Source organism: Prinia subflava, chromosome 10, assembly GCF_021018805.1.
Source record: "Prinia subflava isolate CZ2003 ecotype Zambia chromosome 10, Cam_Psub_1.2, whole genome shotgun sequence".
NCBI classification, from domain to species: domain Eukaryota; kingdom Metazoa; phylum Chordata; class Aves; order Passeriformes; family Cisticolidae; genus Prinia; species Prinia subflava.
In genome coordinates, this window is record NC_086256.1 from 27,872,187 (window position 1) to 27,885,597 (window position 13,411).

Sequence of the window (13,411 nt, forward strand, 5' to 3'; positions counted from 1 at the left end):
GGTTGGGGAAAGGGCAGGGATGTCTCCAGGGTCCCCTTTCCACAGGGTGTCCAGGTACAAGGGGTCCAGGTGGTGCCCGGTGATGCTCGCTGATGTCAGGACATCTGACCAGGGCACTGCCCTCGGGGTGCCCACGATGGTCACAATGTGCGCTTTGGGGCTGAATCAGCTGCCTTCACCACTGCAGAATCGCAGGTTTATTTAGGCTGTAAAAATCCTAAATCATCGAGTCCAGCCAGTGACCCAACACCACTCTGTCAACCAGACAGTACTCAATGCCACATCCACCCTTTCCTTAAAACACCTCCGGAGACGATGACTCCTCCTCCTCCCTGGGCAGTCCTCACTTTATCAGTACCATTTTATGCTATTTGTCCCCTCACGGACGGGTGACACTGCAGCGGGGGGGGGCGGAGGGCAGTACCGGGCCGAGGCGGTGCCGGCGGCCTGCCGCAGGCTCCCCGCGGTGGGTGAGGGCTGTGTGCGGGGGCTGTGTGCGGGGCTCGGGGCTCGCTGTGGGGGCTCCGTGCTCGCTGTGGGCGCTCCCCGCCCCGGCCCGCCCCGGCCCCGCCCCGGGGGCGGCGCTACGGGCGGCTCCGGGCGCTAAAGGCGGCTCCGGGCGGCGCCGGGCCTGGCGGGCGATGTGGCGGCGGCGGGCGCGGGCCGGGGGCCGCGGGGGGCCGGCGGCTGTCCCGCCGCTCCTGCTGCTTTTCCTGCTGCTCCGGGTGCCCGCGGTGCGGCCCGGCCGTCTCTACACGGCCGCTGATCCCCTGGAGCTGCTGGGGCCGGGGGCGGAGAGGCGGCTGCTGGGCTCCAGCAGCGCCTGGGCCGTCGAGTTCTTCGCCTCCTGGTGCGGGCACTGCATCCACTTCGCGCCCACATGGCGGGCCCTGGCCCACGACATCCGCGGTGAGTCCCCGGCCCCGCTGGCCCCTCTCCTCCTCATCCCCTCCTGCCCGCCCCAGCGGCTCCCCGATCCTTCCCTGTGCCCTTGACCTTGTTACCCCCCATCCCTTATCCCTGTCTCTGTTCTCCTCTGTCAGCACCCAGTGTCTCTGCTGCCTCACTCTTGAATTCCCCCTGCATCTTTCTCTGTTCGCCCATCAGCACCCCTAACTCCTCCTCCCTGTGCCCCTGCGCAGGGGGTCCCGCTTCTCCCAAGATCGAGAGCATCCTTCAGTCCCTCCTGCGTCCTTGCCCCGTCGCCCTCCTCTTCCTCCTCCTCTCCTCCCGCACTGTTAAATCCTCCCGGCATCCCGGGCTCTGCGTCCTGGTCCCCGTGAGCATCCTGACATCCTCTCTGTGTCCTTCCCTGCGCCATCCCTCAGTGCGCTCTGCCCTGCCCTCTCCAGCTCCCCAAACCCCCCTGCGACCCAGCCCCAGCCTCTCTGGAACGTCAGCCTGGTGGCAAGGCCCAGCTCCCCCCGGTGTCCTGGTTCCCCCCCTCCCCGATATCCAGGCCTGGCTTAGCAGCATCCCTGGAGCCCCTTTGGCAGGGGGAAGCTCAGGCTGAGCTTGCCCGAGGCATGGGGGGTCCCGCTGCCCCCCAGGCTTTCCCCCAGCCCCACTCTCGTCGGTGCCCGCAGGGATAGGGATGGCAGGGTGCCGGGCACTGATCCCAGCTGCTTTGTTCCCGGCTTTGACCTTGATGCCCGGCCTGGCGGGTGCCAGCCCTGCTGGGGACCCGCTGCTGGGCCCCTCGTCCTGCCGGGACTCACCCTGCCTCCGCGGCACCCCGGGGTGCGCGGCTTCTCCCTGTTATTGCTCTAATTGATACAGCGCGGCGGCTGCCGCATGAGTCAGGGCCGGCCGGGCATCCCGTCCCTCCGAGGGGATGCCGTCCCTCCCTGGGGATGCCGTCAGAGCTCGCCAGCGGGCAGGATGTGAGGAATGGGGTGCGTGCCCGGCGCCGCGGGGCAATGCCGGCTCTCCTGGCCCCTCTCCAAAAGAGGGCACCCCCAGGGCTCCCTGCTCCGGAGGCCGGAGCGCGGGTGGTGTGCGGGGAGCCGCCCCTGTGCTGCTCAGCATCCTCGCTGCCGTTCCCACGCGTGGATTTTCGTAGGAATGGGCTGGACTGGGAGGATGCTAGGGTGACCTGCGGGCACCACGTGCAGATGAGTATAGGAACGTGCCTGGCTCCCTGCAGCAGGGCTCATCACCAGCCCTCCTGTGCCACGAGAGCCAGGGCAGTGGGAAGCAGCTCACCTGTGCTGTCACCTGAGACACGGGACAGTGTGTCCCTGCCTCCAGCACGTCCCTGTCTAGGGCAGCATGGGCTCCATCTGCGTGCCAGCACCATGTCCCTCCCTGTCCCACTCTAAGGATAGGCAGGGTGCTCTCCAGCTTGTGTCCTTTACACTAAAAAGAAGCCATTTCAGAGCTTTATTCTCCATTTTCTGGCTGTTTTTCAGAGGCTGCTGCTTAAAATGTCTCCGTGCCCCTTTTGTTCATCTGTTTTACCCCGGGGGCCTGCTGGTCTTCCATGGGGAGTCACGAATGGGGAGTGGGTGCTCCAAACCTGAGCAGACTCTGCTGCAGCACCCTGGCCTGGCTGCTGGTTTGGGGTTCTTACCTCTTGGTTATCAGCTATGCCTTACGTCTGGGGTGAGACAAACTGGTTCCTTGCTCTTCCCCAGCTCTGGCTAGCCATCCCTCCCCTTCTCCTGGTGTCTTCTTCCTGGGAGCTGGGGCAGAGGCTGGACAGGCAGAACCAGCCGGGCAGGCAGTGTCGGGCAGAGCTGCCTGTGCTCCGGCAGTGGCAGAGCAGGGCGTGCAAAGCCTCCTCCCGCCTCACACGGCTCTCCCTGTGCTCCTGCTGCCCGGAAAGTAGGGCACCACACACCAGTACAGACCACAGCCCTGGGCGTTCGCGTTTGCAAAGCATCGGCCGCTGTCCTGTGAGGGGCAGGCAGGGATTTTGGGACAGCAGGATCTCTGCCGCTGGCACAGCAGGAGATCCCTCCTGTCTTCACAAGCACTCTGGGGAGGAGGGAGGGTTTTGGGGCTGCTGAGCTGTGCTGACCTCAGCCTCTGTCCCCGCAGAGTGGAGGCCTGCAGTGATCCTGGCGGCCATCGACTGTGCCGACGAGGACAACCAGCAAGTGTGCTCCGATTTCGGGATAACCGGATTCCCCACCATGAAGGTGAGGCTGCCTGCGCCGGAGACTTGCTGGATTTCACTGTGCTGTGCCTTTTGGCCTGTCCTCTCTTGCTCAATCGGACTGACAGGGGTATTGCACCAAAATGCTCCCCTTGGGGCTTTGCAGGCTGAAGCTGTTTCACCCTTCCCCAAAACAATGCAGTGTCGTGGCTGCAGCCAGTGCAACTGCTGGGCGATGGAGCAACAAGGGGGTGAAACCAAAATGGTGTTTTGTGGTGAAACATAGGGGCTGGATCTCTGCTAGGATGAAGGAGAGTCTGAATCCTGGGTTGGAAATGCGTAAGAAAGGCTATTTGAGGGCAGAGAGAAGTCGCAGGTTTTGGAGGAGGACACGGGGATGCTGCGGGAGGTTGCAACTCCCGGGAGCCTCCTGTGGTGGCTGGCAAGGAGCCATCCCTCCTCCTGGGCCTGAGCCCAGCCCTTTAGCTGTGTCAACACACTTCTGCAGAGCTTCCCGCTGCAAAGAGCCTTGCTCCAACACAAGCAGTGAAGCCAAAGCAGTCCAGGTGCCACAGCCATCAGTTAAAAACAGGATTGCCTTGAGATGGAATGGGTAGGGACGAGGGTTTTATCAGACATGCCCGCAGTCCCAGCTTACAGGCTCAGCTCCAGGTGGGGGCACATTTGGGGTTTTCCAGGCAGGTTGGCCTGGCCCCAGCCCTGCCCTGGGGTCTCAGTGAGCGCCCACTGCCCGGGGACACTGATAGAAACATCTCCTGGGACAGGGAGGTGTGCTGATGTGGCTGTGCCAAGACGTCACTCGCTTCACATCCTGTCTCCCTGCCAAGCACCTTTTGCAAACAACCTCAGCTCCCAGCCCAGCCTGCAAAGCAAACACCTGGCTGATGCAACCTGGTGTTGCTGCTCTAGCTCTGCCCTGGGTACTGGAGCCACTGTGGGAGGTCAGGAGTGGGAAAACCCCCCTTTTCCTGCTTTGTCAGAGCTCTGGAGCAGGAACTCTGGTTTGCAGGGCTGGGAAGGTTCCAGCTGCCTCCCTGGAGACACCTGTTTAGTGAACCTGCCTGCCAGTGCTCAGCCCTTGGCTGGACATGGCTCCCAGCCCATCCCTGCATCCCTCCCCTCTGGGTTTGCCCCAAATGATGCTCCCATGGCTGGGAGCTCCCTCTGTGCTGGCTGAGGCCAGTTAGTATGCTGAGGTGTTGTGGGGAAGCTGAAGGCAGAGCTAGTCTACAGGGACCCTCAGACTGCTGGGTTGCACTGCCTCCTGTCCCACTCCAAACGCTCACTCCGGTTTCCCCTTGTGTTTTTTTTTCCCTTTCAGTTCTTCAGAGCTTTTAGCAAGAAGGCAGAGGATGGGATAAGGATTACCAGTGAGTATTCCAAGCCATGGGGTTTTCTACCGTGGGTGTAAATGGCCCTGCTGCCCACACCTCCCATACACTGCAGTATCAGGGAGCTCTGGGGATCCAAGCAGCTTCCCTTGGCTCAGCCTCTGGGATTGGCTTCCCCAGGACTGACCCCTTGGTGTCCTGTCCCCCTGCAGATCCCAGTGCCACTGTCGAGGAGCTGCGCCACGCCATCATCACCAACCTTGAGCAGAGCCAGGATGCCTGGCCACCCGCCTGTCCTCCGCTGGAGCCAGCAAGGTAGGGGCAGCAGGAGGCTGGGATGGCCTCTGTCCCATGGAGAGCAGGTTTCTGGGGAAATCCTGAACCCAAAATGGGCAAGGAGCAGCTACTGCATCACCCACATCCCAGGGAGACACAGATGACCTGGCTGAGCTGTTTCCATGGCCCACATGAATTGGGCCATATTGTCACATCTCCTAACAGACTCCTAACTCATCAACCTAATTTAGAGCAAGAAATTCCTGGGCCCCACATTCTTTGGGACATGGCATTGTCATGCCGTGCTGAGTGAGGCTGTGTTAGAAGCTTTTTCCTGTCCTGAAGAGGGGTTTTCTTGATTCTGTACAATTTTGTTGGTATTTTGTTCTTGGTGGATGCAAGCAGTTGCTCCATTGTACTGAAAAGGAGCCTTTGGATTTCCCAAAGCAATGGTCGAGCCAGGCACATGCCTCAGGTACTCTGGTGCCTCTGTGTCTTAGCCAAAAAAACCCAGCCCTGGTTCAAGTTCATTGCTGTTTTTTCCCCTGGGTGAGCGTGCAGCTCCCTCCTGCCCTGCCTGCGCTTTGTTTTTTGTCTCCTTGGCCAAGCCCAGTGGGTTTTCTCAAAGCCTGTGAACCAGAGCAGAAAACTAGGCTGGAAACTTCAGAGGCTGGAAACCTCAGGAGGAATTGCCTGCACAGTGGGGCTGAGTGTATCCCTGCACCAGCATTCCCTGCCAAATCCCAGCAGGCAAGGGTCGAGCTCCTTGTGAGGGGGAGGGCAGAGCATCCTGCTGATGCCGAGGCCCTGCTGCCGTCCTCCTGTCTCTCACAGCGCCGAGGAGATTCGCACCTTCTTCCAGAGGAACAAGGACCAGTACTTGGCACTCATCTTCGAGAAGAGCAGCTCCTTCGTGGGCAGAGAGGTGGGCACAGCTGCATTTATCCCCCATCTCTCTTGGAGCCCATGTCCCTGGTGCCTGATATCAGATGTCCCTGATAACTCCTGGGTGCTTTTGGTGGGGCAGCTCTCTCCAGGAAGCCTCCCTGCCCGGCTGGCACACAGCTTAGCCAGGGCAAATGTTACACAGGGCACTGAACAGCTCTGCTGCCTCCCTGGCAGGGCTGGGGAATCCCTCTGCCCCCCTGTCTGACCCTGGGGCTTGCAGGTGGCCCTGGACATGCTGCAGTACGAGAACATTGCGGTGAGGAGGGTGCTGAGCAGCGAGGAGGAGCTCGTGGAGAAGTTCGGCGTCACTTCCTTCCCCTCTGGATACCTGCTCTTCCGCAACGGCTCCTTCTCCCGCCTGCCCGTGTGAGTGGGGCACGGCGGGGAGGCTCTGGGGGTGCTGCTGGGGTCCCAGAATTGTGCCCCCTCTCTCGGGGCTCCGTTGTACTTGTGGAAAGGTGCATTAGGAAGGAGACGGTGGCTGAGCAGGGGAGGCTGCGGGTGGGCACTGAACCGCACTGCCAGCCCTGGTTGGAGCTGGAAGAAGGGAAAATCCTTGTGACTGAGCCATTCCCTTCCCACACCTGCCTGGAGGGGGCATGATATGGCTACCCGGGGCTCAGCTCTGCTCCAGGATTCTGTGTAGGTGTAAGGCTACCCACTGCTGAGGCAGGTGGAGAGTACGGAGCACCCCACACTCCCCGCCCAGCCCTGAACCATTTGGCTAAGCCCTCATCTCCATTGCTTCCTTCCTTGGGGTCAGGTTTGGGAGGGAAGAGAGACTTAGAGCTTCTCCTTCCTTCCTGGCAGGCACATAGAGGCACGCTCCTTCTACACCTACTACCTGCGCACGCTCACAGGCATCACCCGCGGCTCCTACAAGCTCAACATCACGGCCAGCGCCTCCAACGAGACGGACCGCGTGTCCCAGCCCCTGCGAGCCGACCGGTCAGACCCCTCCCCCTGCTGGCGAACCGGGGCTGGGCGCGGGGCTGGCCCCCGGGGACACCCGGGGTGAGCAGTACCAGGCTGACCCGGCCCCGTGTTGCGCTGCCCTCCCCAGCTCCAAGCTGTACATGGCCGACCTGGAGTCCGCGCTGCACTACTCGCTGCGGGTGGAGGCCGCCCGGGCCTCCTCGCTGTCGGGAGCACAGCTGGCCGCCCTCAAGTGCTACGTGGCCACGCTGGTGAAGGTGAGGAGCTCTGGGTGTTGGGACAGGAGCTGCCTGTGCCTCCCTTTGTGTGTTTAACAAACACACAGTGCGGGCCGCTGTGTCCCGGTGCTCACGGGCAGGGAAGCGTGGCAGTCTCAGGTGTGAGCCCGTGTCCCGGTGCTCACGGGCAGGGAAGCGTGGCAGTCTCAGGTGTGAGCCCGTGTCCCGGTGCTCACGGGCAGGGAAGCGTGGCAGTCTCAGGTGTGAGCCCGTGTCCTGGTGCTGGGTGTATCCCATGGCTGCTGTCAGGCAGGCCCCAGCCATGTGGGTCTCCAGCTCAGAGTCCCAGTGGGAGCTAAGGGGGTGCTGAGTGTTTCAAACAAGATGTGCGTAGCCGGCTTTGGTGGCAGTGGGATCGTCACTTGTAGGAGGTGTCGAGGTAGGAGGTCCTTTCAGAAGAGAGGCTGTCACCTGCTGGGGTGTCAGAGATGGTCACAGGGGTTTGTCACTCTGATCTGGATGCTTGGCTCAGGGAGCCAGTCTCTGCAGGCTCCTTTGATAATAGTCCAGGAAAGGAACTCCCACTTTGAGTCAGGCTCCAGCCAAGCCTAATTTAAGGTCTCCTTTTTTCTTCTATGTTGGGCCTGGCACAGCTGAAGTGACTGAGAGCTTTGAGCCAGCCCCAGCAGGGCAGTTTAATTTCCTGCTGTGATGGAGTCGTGCTGCATTTGGTTGTTTCCTCCACTGGGCCTGCAGGAGCCCTGTCTCCATCCCAATACCTGTTACAGGCCAGGATACTTGGCAGACTGGGGCCATGCCCTCCTTCTTTGCCCCCTCCTTTGTCACCCAGGGTCTCACGCTCAGTTTGGACCTTGCATAGCCCTCACTGATGTGCAAGACACCCCCTGCTCCCAAACCCATCTGCTGTCCCCCAGGAAAGAGCTCCAGACACGTGCCTTAAGTCCTCAGACCTTCATGTGGCTCCTCTGCCTGCCTCTAACCATTTCCCTCGCTCTTTCTCCCTCTAATGTGAACTGCAGAGATAGGGAAATAAATCCCCGTGGCAGCAGCTCCCTGCCCATGGGTTCAGGAGTGCTGGGGTGGTGGGGAGCAGCAATGGTTTCATTTGATCCATTTTTAATTCTTCCTGCAAACCTTCCCCTCGATGAGCTGTAGCAGGGGGTGGTGGGTGCTGGTGCTTCCCCGGGGACGCTGAACCAGCACTGCCATTGCCCTGCTCATCCACAGGACGGAGCAGCATCCCCAGGATTGCCAGCCCAGGGCTCAGCCTGGGGGAGCTCAGCCACCAGGTCCCAGCCTTAACTCTTGCATTCCCAAGAGGTATTAAAGGAAAGGAGAGGGGGGAAAGTCCTAACGTGGAAATAAGGGGTTCCTGGAGGCAAGGAATCACACAGCAAAGCCTTCTGTCCAAGGAGAGGGGGGACACTGTGTTTGCAGCACAACTGGCAGGTCACAGATAATTCCCCTGCAAATTTGGGTCTTTTCATGGGATTCCCTGTGGGCCTGGGAGGAAGAACAGCTCAGACTCAGCAAACTCGTCATTCCTTTCACTTCTCCATCACTTCTCCTGTGTGCTGGTGCCTCCTCCTCCCCACAGGTCAGTCCCTCTGTCTGTCTGTCTGTTGGTGGCACGGGCTGCCAGGCTGCTGCTCTCCCAGGAGTGGTTTTAAAGTGCAGCTGCTAATCAGCTTTGCCAGACTTACGGACAGAGTGGCTTTTTGCCTCCCTCAGTTGGGGCTGGGGTTTGGAGCCTGAACATGCACACAGGGGACCTGCCACCCGTGGTGGGGGGGACAATCTGCAGCCCCCAGCCCCTCGGACATGGGCACCAAAACCTTGCCAGGACCACTCTGCTCTCCAGCAGAGGATGCTGGTGCTGCCCAGTGCCTGTGCTGGTGAGCCAGGGGTGCCTGTTGGCTGCCCTGTTGCTCCCAGGATGGAATCTGTGCTTCCTCACCCCTCCCTCCCCTCTGCAGTACTTCCCAGGGCGCCCCTCCGTGCAGACCTACCTGCAGACCCTGGATGCCTGGCTGAGGAACTGGACAGAGCCCGAGCTGCCCCGCACAGTTCTGAAGGAGGCCATGAAGAATAACAAAGATGTAAGATGTCCCTGGGGGACCCCCTGCTCTCCTTACCCCTGCCCCTTTCCCCCCAGCTGGCACTGCCTGCCAGCCCCGTCACGCCGTGTCCGTCTGTCCACCAGGCCTCCCACCCCTCCGTGCTCCCCACCAACGTGACCTGGGTGGGCTGCCAGGGCAGCGAGCGCCACTTCCGTGGCTACCCCTGTGGGCTCTGGACCATCTTCCACCTGCTGACTGTCCAGGCTGCCCAGAACGGCCCTGACAAAGGTACTGCTGTCCCTGGGGGCAGCAGGGGCTCGGGGAGGGAGTGTCCAGCTGAGCTCTGGCATGGGTGGGGATGCTGCATGTGGACAAAGGCTTTCCCCACTTCATCTCCCCCAGGGGCACTTTCCATGGGGGGCAGGAGACAGAGTTGGGGTGTGGGGTTGCTGCGTGGGCTGTGGGACGGCAGTGGTGGCCCTGGGGGCCCAGGCTGACCCCGTGCTGTGCCTCCCCCAGAGTTACCCCTGGAGGTGCTGAGCACCATGCGCTGCTACGTGCGGCACTTCTTCGGCTGCCAGGAGTGCGCCGAGCACTTTGAGGCCATGGCGGCCCAGTCCATGGACAGGGTGGCCAGCAGGGAGGAGGCCGTCCTCTGGCTCTGGGCCCACCACAACGAGGTCAACGCTCGCCTGGCGGGTAAGGGGGGCTCCCACCGTGGGAGTAGGGGGGAAGAGGGGAGGGGAGGTGGAGGATCATCCCTCCTCCCCATGGGTCTGGCTGCGGGGTGCAGCGGTGGAGACATCCTACTGTCATTGTCCCCCGTCCCAGGGGACGGCAGCTGCTCACGCAGCATCAGACTGCCCCGGAGATACAGTTGGACATGCTCCTTACAGGGAGCTTCTCAAAGCTGCTGTTTGCCCTCAGAGGACCCCTCCTCCCGAGGTGGCTCCTCCAAATGTCCCTGTCCACAGCTGCTGGATCCTCCGGGGTGTTTATGTGGGGGGGAGGGGGTGTCACATGTCCCCTCTAACCCCCTCACCGGCTGCGGTCCCTGCAGGAGGTGACACGGAGGACCCCAAGTTCCCCAAGCTGCAGTGGCCGCCGCCAGACCTGTGTCCCCAGTGCCACAAGGAGGAGCGGGGGGTGCACGCCTGGGAGGAGCCGGCCGTGGTCTCGTTCCTCAAGGCCCACTTCTCGCCGGCCAACATCTACATGGACTACGCCGAGCCCGACCCCATCCCCGCGGCCAGGGAAGGGGCCAGGCTGGGCACGGAGGGCCCGCGAGAGGAGAGGGGGAGAGGAGCAGAGGAGGAAAGGGAGACGGAGGGAGAGGCGAGAGTCCCGGGGCGCCCAGGCTCCCCCGAGCCGCGGCGGCCCAGCATCGTGCGGCTGAACCCCAGGTTTCGGGAGGGGGCCGAGGACATCGTGGACCTGGATTCCTTCAGCGAGCAGCACTTCAAGAGCCAGGCGCTGCGAGCGGCCGCGGGCCGGCGCCGGCGCATCAGCAAGCGGGACACCGTGGCCCTGGCCCGCGACGCCGCGGCGGGCAGGGAGCGCCCGCGGGGTCCCGGCGTGCTGCTCCGGGAGGAGGAGGAGGCTGCGGAGGGCCTGCGGAGGAGCCCCTGGCTGCGGGTGCTCGGATTGGGCTTCTCCCGCCTGGACATCAGCCTCTGCGTGGCCCTCTACTTCCTCTCGTCCATGTGCCTCCTGGGCATGTACACCTTCTTCCGCCTCCGCACCCGCGCCCGGAAAGGCCGCCCTGGCTTCCCCATGGCCTGAGAGGGGCTGGGGGCCCGGGGCTTTGCCCAGGGTGGCTGAGCTGCTGAGGCAGGGCACCCCTGGGACGGCGTTTTGTCCCACAGCGGGCGGGGGTCTGGCACATCCCCCTCAGGAGCGCCCTGCTCGAGGCAGTGGCCTTGCCCGGGTATGGGGTGGAGTGCTCTCTTTGGGAGGAGGGAGGTGTCAGAGCATCCCCCTCTCGAGTCACAGTGCCATGTTTATGGGCGTGTGGGAGCTGGGACATGAGCTGCCATTTGTGTTTTGGCACCCAGCTGCCCTCGGGGGCTCCCTGGAACTGGGCTGGTTTCAAACTGGGAAGCCCAGTCCTGTGCTGGAGAGCAGCCCATTGGGGTCCAACCACTAGTGGGGCCAGGAGGGTGGAGGTTTAGCCCCCCAAAAAGCGAACACTGCTGCGTGGGGACAGCAGTCATGCGTTCAGATGCATTTTGTGCCCCCCCTCTTTGACATGTGGCCCACCTTTCCTCACCCCCTCCCCATGCTGTTGTTCGTTCTCTGCTTGTCTTAGTGGAATAAATTATTTTTGCCGATGCCTGCCCTGCTGTGTCAGCTGGTCCCTGCCACGTGGACACACCACACCCCATTCCTGATGTCCCTGCTCCTGTCTCCACCCCACCCCGAGAGGAGCACTTGGTTTAAAAATCCTTTCAATATTTTTAATTACTGTTGTATGTTCTCTGCTGCCTTTTGCCTGGGGATGATGCATCTCTGGGCAGCTGCCCCCATACAGCTGGTACATCCCCAGGGCTGGGATGGCTCCTGGTTTCTCCTCAAGCAGGGGGAGGCAGGGGAGGTATGTGGGGGCCAGGAGGGTGCTGGAAAAAAGTTGCCATGAGCTGCGGAGCTGCAGTTCAGTGCTGCCCATGCCCGTGGTCCAGAGCAGGGAGACACACGGCAGCATCCCTGGGGACCAGCACTTCTGTGGTGTGGGCCCCTGCTCCTGTCCCCGATTCTCTCTGCCCTTTTATCCTTGTTAGGAATCATTAAGGAAAATGGTTGTTTTCCAGAGCCAGGGCCGGGGCCATCTGCTCTCCCAGCGCTGTCTAAATCCCCCTGTAACAAATTCATTGGGATTACGCTGCCCTCCCCTAATCCTGGCCCATCCCCCCGCGTGGGGGATTTAAAAGGATTAGAGCCCGGCCGATAATAAACTTTATTAAGGGGGAGGGGGGGTGTCAATCCGATTTGGAGCCTTTTTCTTGATATCTTCACTTTGCCCAGGTGGGAGGCGAGGGCTGGCTGGATGAAGAGGAGGGCGCCCAGCTCTGCCTTGGCTCCAGGAGCTCCGGCTCCTCCAGCCCTTCCTCCCTCACCTGCCCGTGAAATGAATTCTCTCTCTCCACCTTTCCATTGATGTCTGTGCGTGGTCACGCCTCCGGGCGTGGTGGCACCCCTGTCCTGTCACCTCTGCCTCTCTCGGCCTTGGCCACGTCCCTTCAGCGGGTGCTCGGCGGCCTCGTCCCAGCACGGAGCGGGTCTGGCTCCCCCGGGCCGCTCCGGCCCTGCCCACCGCCGGGTGATGGATGGGGAAGGTCTCATCGCTGCGGCCCTGCTGCCTCCTTCTCTGTGATTTCCCTGGGGGGTTCACCCCCAGCATCAATAACCCTCCTGTGCACCCCCTTCCCCGCCAGCTGCTCCCATGAGTGCGACCGAGGGGTTGCGATGTGGGGCTGCCCGTGGTCACCTCAGCCCCAAAATTTCACGGTGGGGTGGGCAGGGGGTGCAGCAGGTGGAGGCAGAGGGGGATTAGGGCTGGGGAGGTGGGCGCTGCCGGAAGGGGGTTAGCAGGATGCCCAGATTAGCATCCCCGACAGGCCCGCAGCCTAAAGCTGCTGTGCACGCAGGAAAAAGAGAGTCTAGTAAATAGACTTTCCGTAATCCTGTTTGGTGCAGTCCCAATCCTCCCGGCCCCCGCTCTCCCGGCCTGTGGCACCGGGGTGCCCCCTCCGACACCCGGGGAGCCCCAGAGCAGGGCACAGTGGGGCTCTGCAGGGCCCCCAGTGTCCCCGCATTGCGTCCCCCTCTCAGGATGGCTCGGGACAGGTCCCGCCTCAGCGGGAGCATCAAACCGCTGTGGCCACACTCACGGGCTGTCCCGGGGGCCCAGCCCGAGCCCCCTGGTGCCCTCCCTGATGGGGTCACCCCTTCCTGGCACCGCCCCGAGCCCGGGGGTCCCTGGGGCCAATTACCCGAATGGCCTCAGGCTGGCGCGACGCGGCCGCTATTCCCTAATACAATTTACCCTCAAGTGCAATTTAATTTTGCGCCAGGCCGGTGGCCAGCCCCCCGCACACCCAGCCACCTTCCCACCCCTGCGGCGCTCGCTCCTTCCCGCCTTGCGCCTCTTCCCTTCCCCTCCTCGGCACGGGAAGAGCCTTTCTCCGCCGGCATCCCCTCCGCACCCGCGCTCCAGCCGTGAGACCGCCGGGGGCTCGTGAGCTCCGATTAATGTTCAATCGCGATTAGCAACGCCCCTGCCTGCCAGGGGAGAGGCTTTCCCTGGCTGCTGGTGAGTACCCGGCTCTCGGGGCGCTGTCCTCGCTCCAGGCCCGTCCTGGCAATAGGGATGTAGGCGGGAGGGGGGGATTATTCGGATAATTCAGAGATGGGAGCGGTGGGTGCTACTGCCGGTGCTGTGGGAGTAGCATCGAGAGGAGCCTGTGTCACCTCGAGGGGAGGTGGCTTCGTGCCCAAAGGTGG

At 62.3% G+C, this 13,411-nt stretch overlaps 1 protein-coding gene across 1 annotated transcript; it reads left to right on the plus strand.

Annotated features, from left to right (window-relative positions):
- Window positions 1-596: 596 nt before the first annotated feature.
- On the plus strand, window positions 597-11,241 carry QSOX1 (quiescin sulfhydryl oxidase 1). The gene is made up of 12 exons (XM_063406595.1): window positions 597-909; window positions 3,043-3,143; window positions 4,443-4,491; window positions 4,665-4,767; window positions 5,563-5,653; window positions 5,897-6,042; window positions 6,487-6,624; window positions 6,740-6,869; window positions 8,828-8,950; window positions 9,055-9,199; window positions 9,431-9,610; window positions 9,972-11,241. Exons 1-12 carry the CDS (start codon window positions 642-644, stop codon window positions 10,691-10,693), a joined length of 2,196 nt encoding a protein of 731 aa, XP_063262665.1. The 5' UTR covers window positions 597-641; the 3' UTR covers window positions 10,694-11,241.
- The last annotated feature ends 2,170 nt before the right edge of the window (window positions 11,242-13,411 follow it).

Excerpts from the sequence above, each read along its gene's own strand:
- QSOX1 (XM_063406595.1), top strand. The coding sequence starts at position 642 with ATGTGGCGGCGGCGGGCGCGGGCCGGGGGCCGCGGGGGGCCGGCGGCT. Across the intron at positions 8,951-9,054 it reads CCATGAAGAATAACAAAGAT|GCCTCCCACCCCTCCGTGCT; the intron begins GTAAGATGTCCC and ends TCTGTCCACCAG. Across the intron at positions 9,200-9,430 it reads CCAGAACGGCCCTGACAAAG|AGTTACCCCTGGAGGTGCTG; the intron begins GTACTGCTGTCC and ends TGCCTCCCCCAG.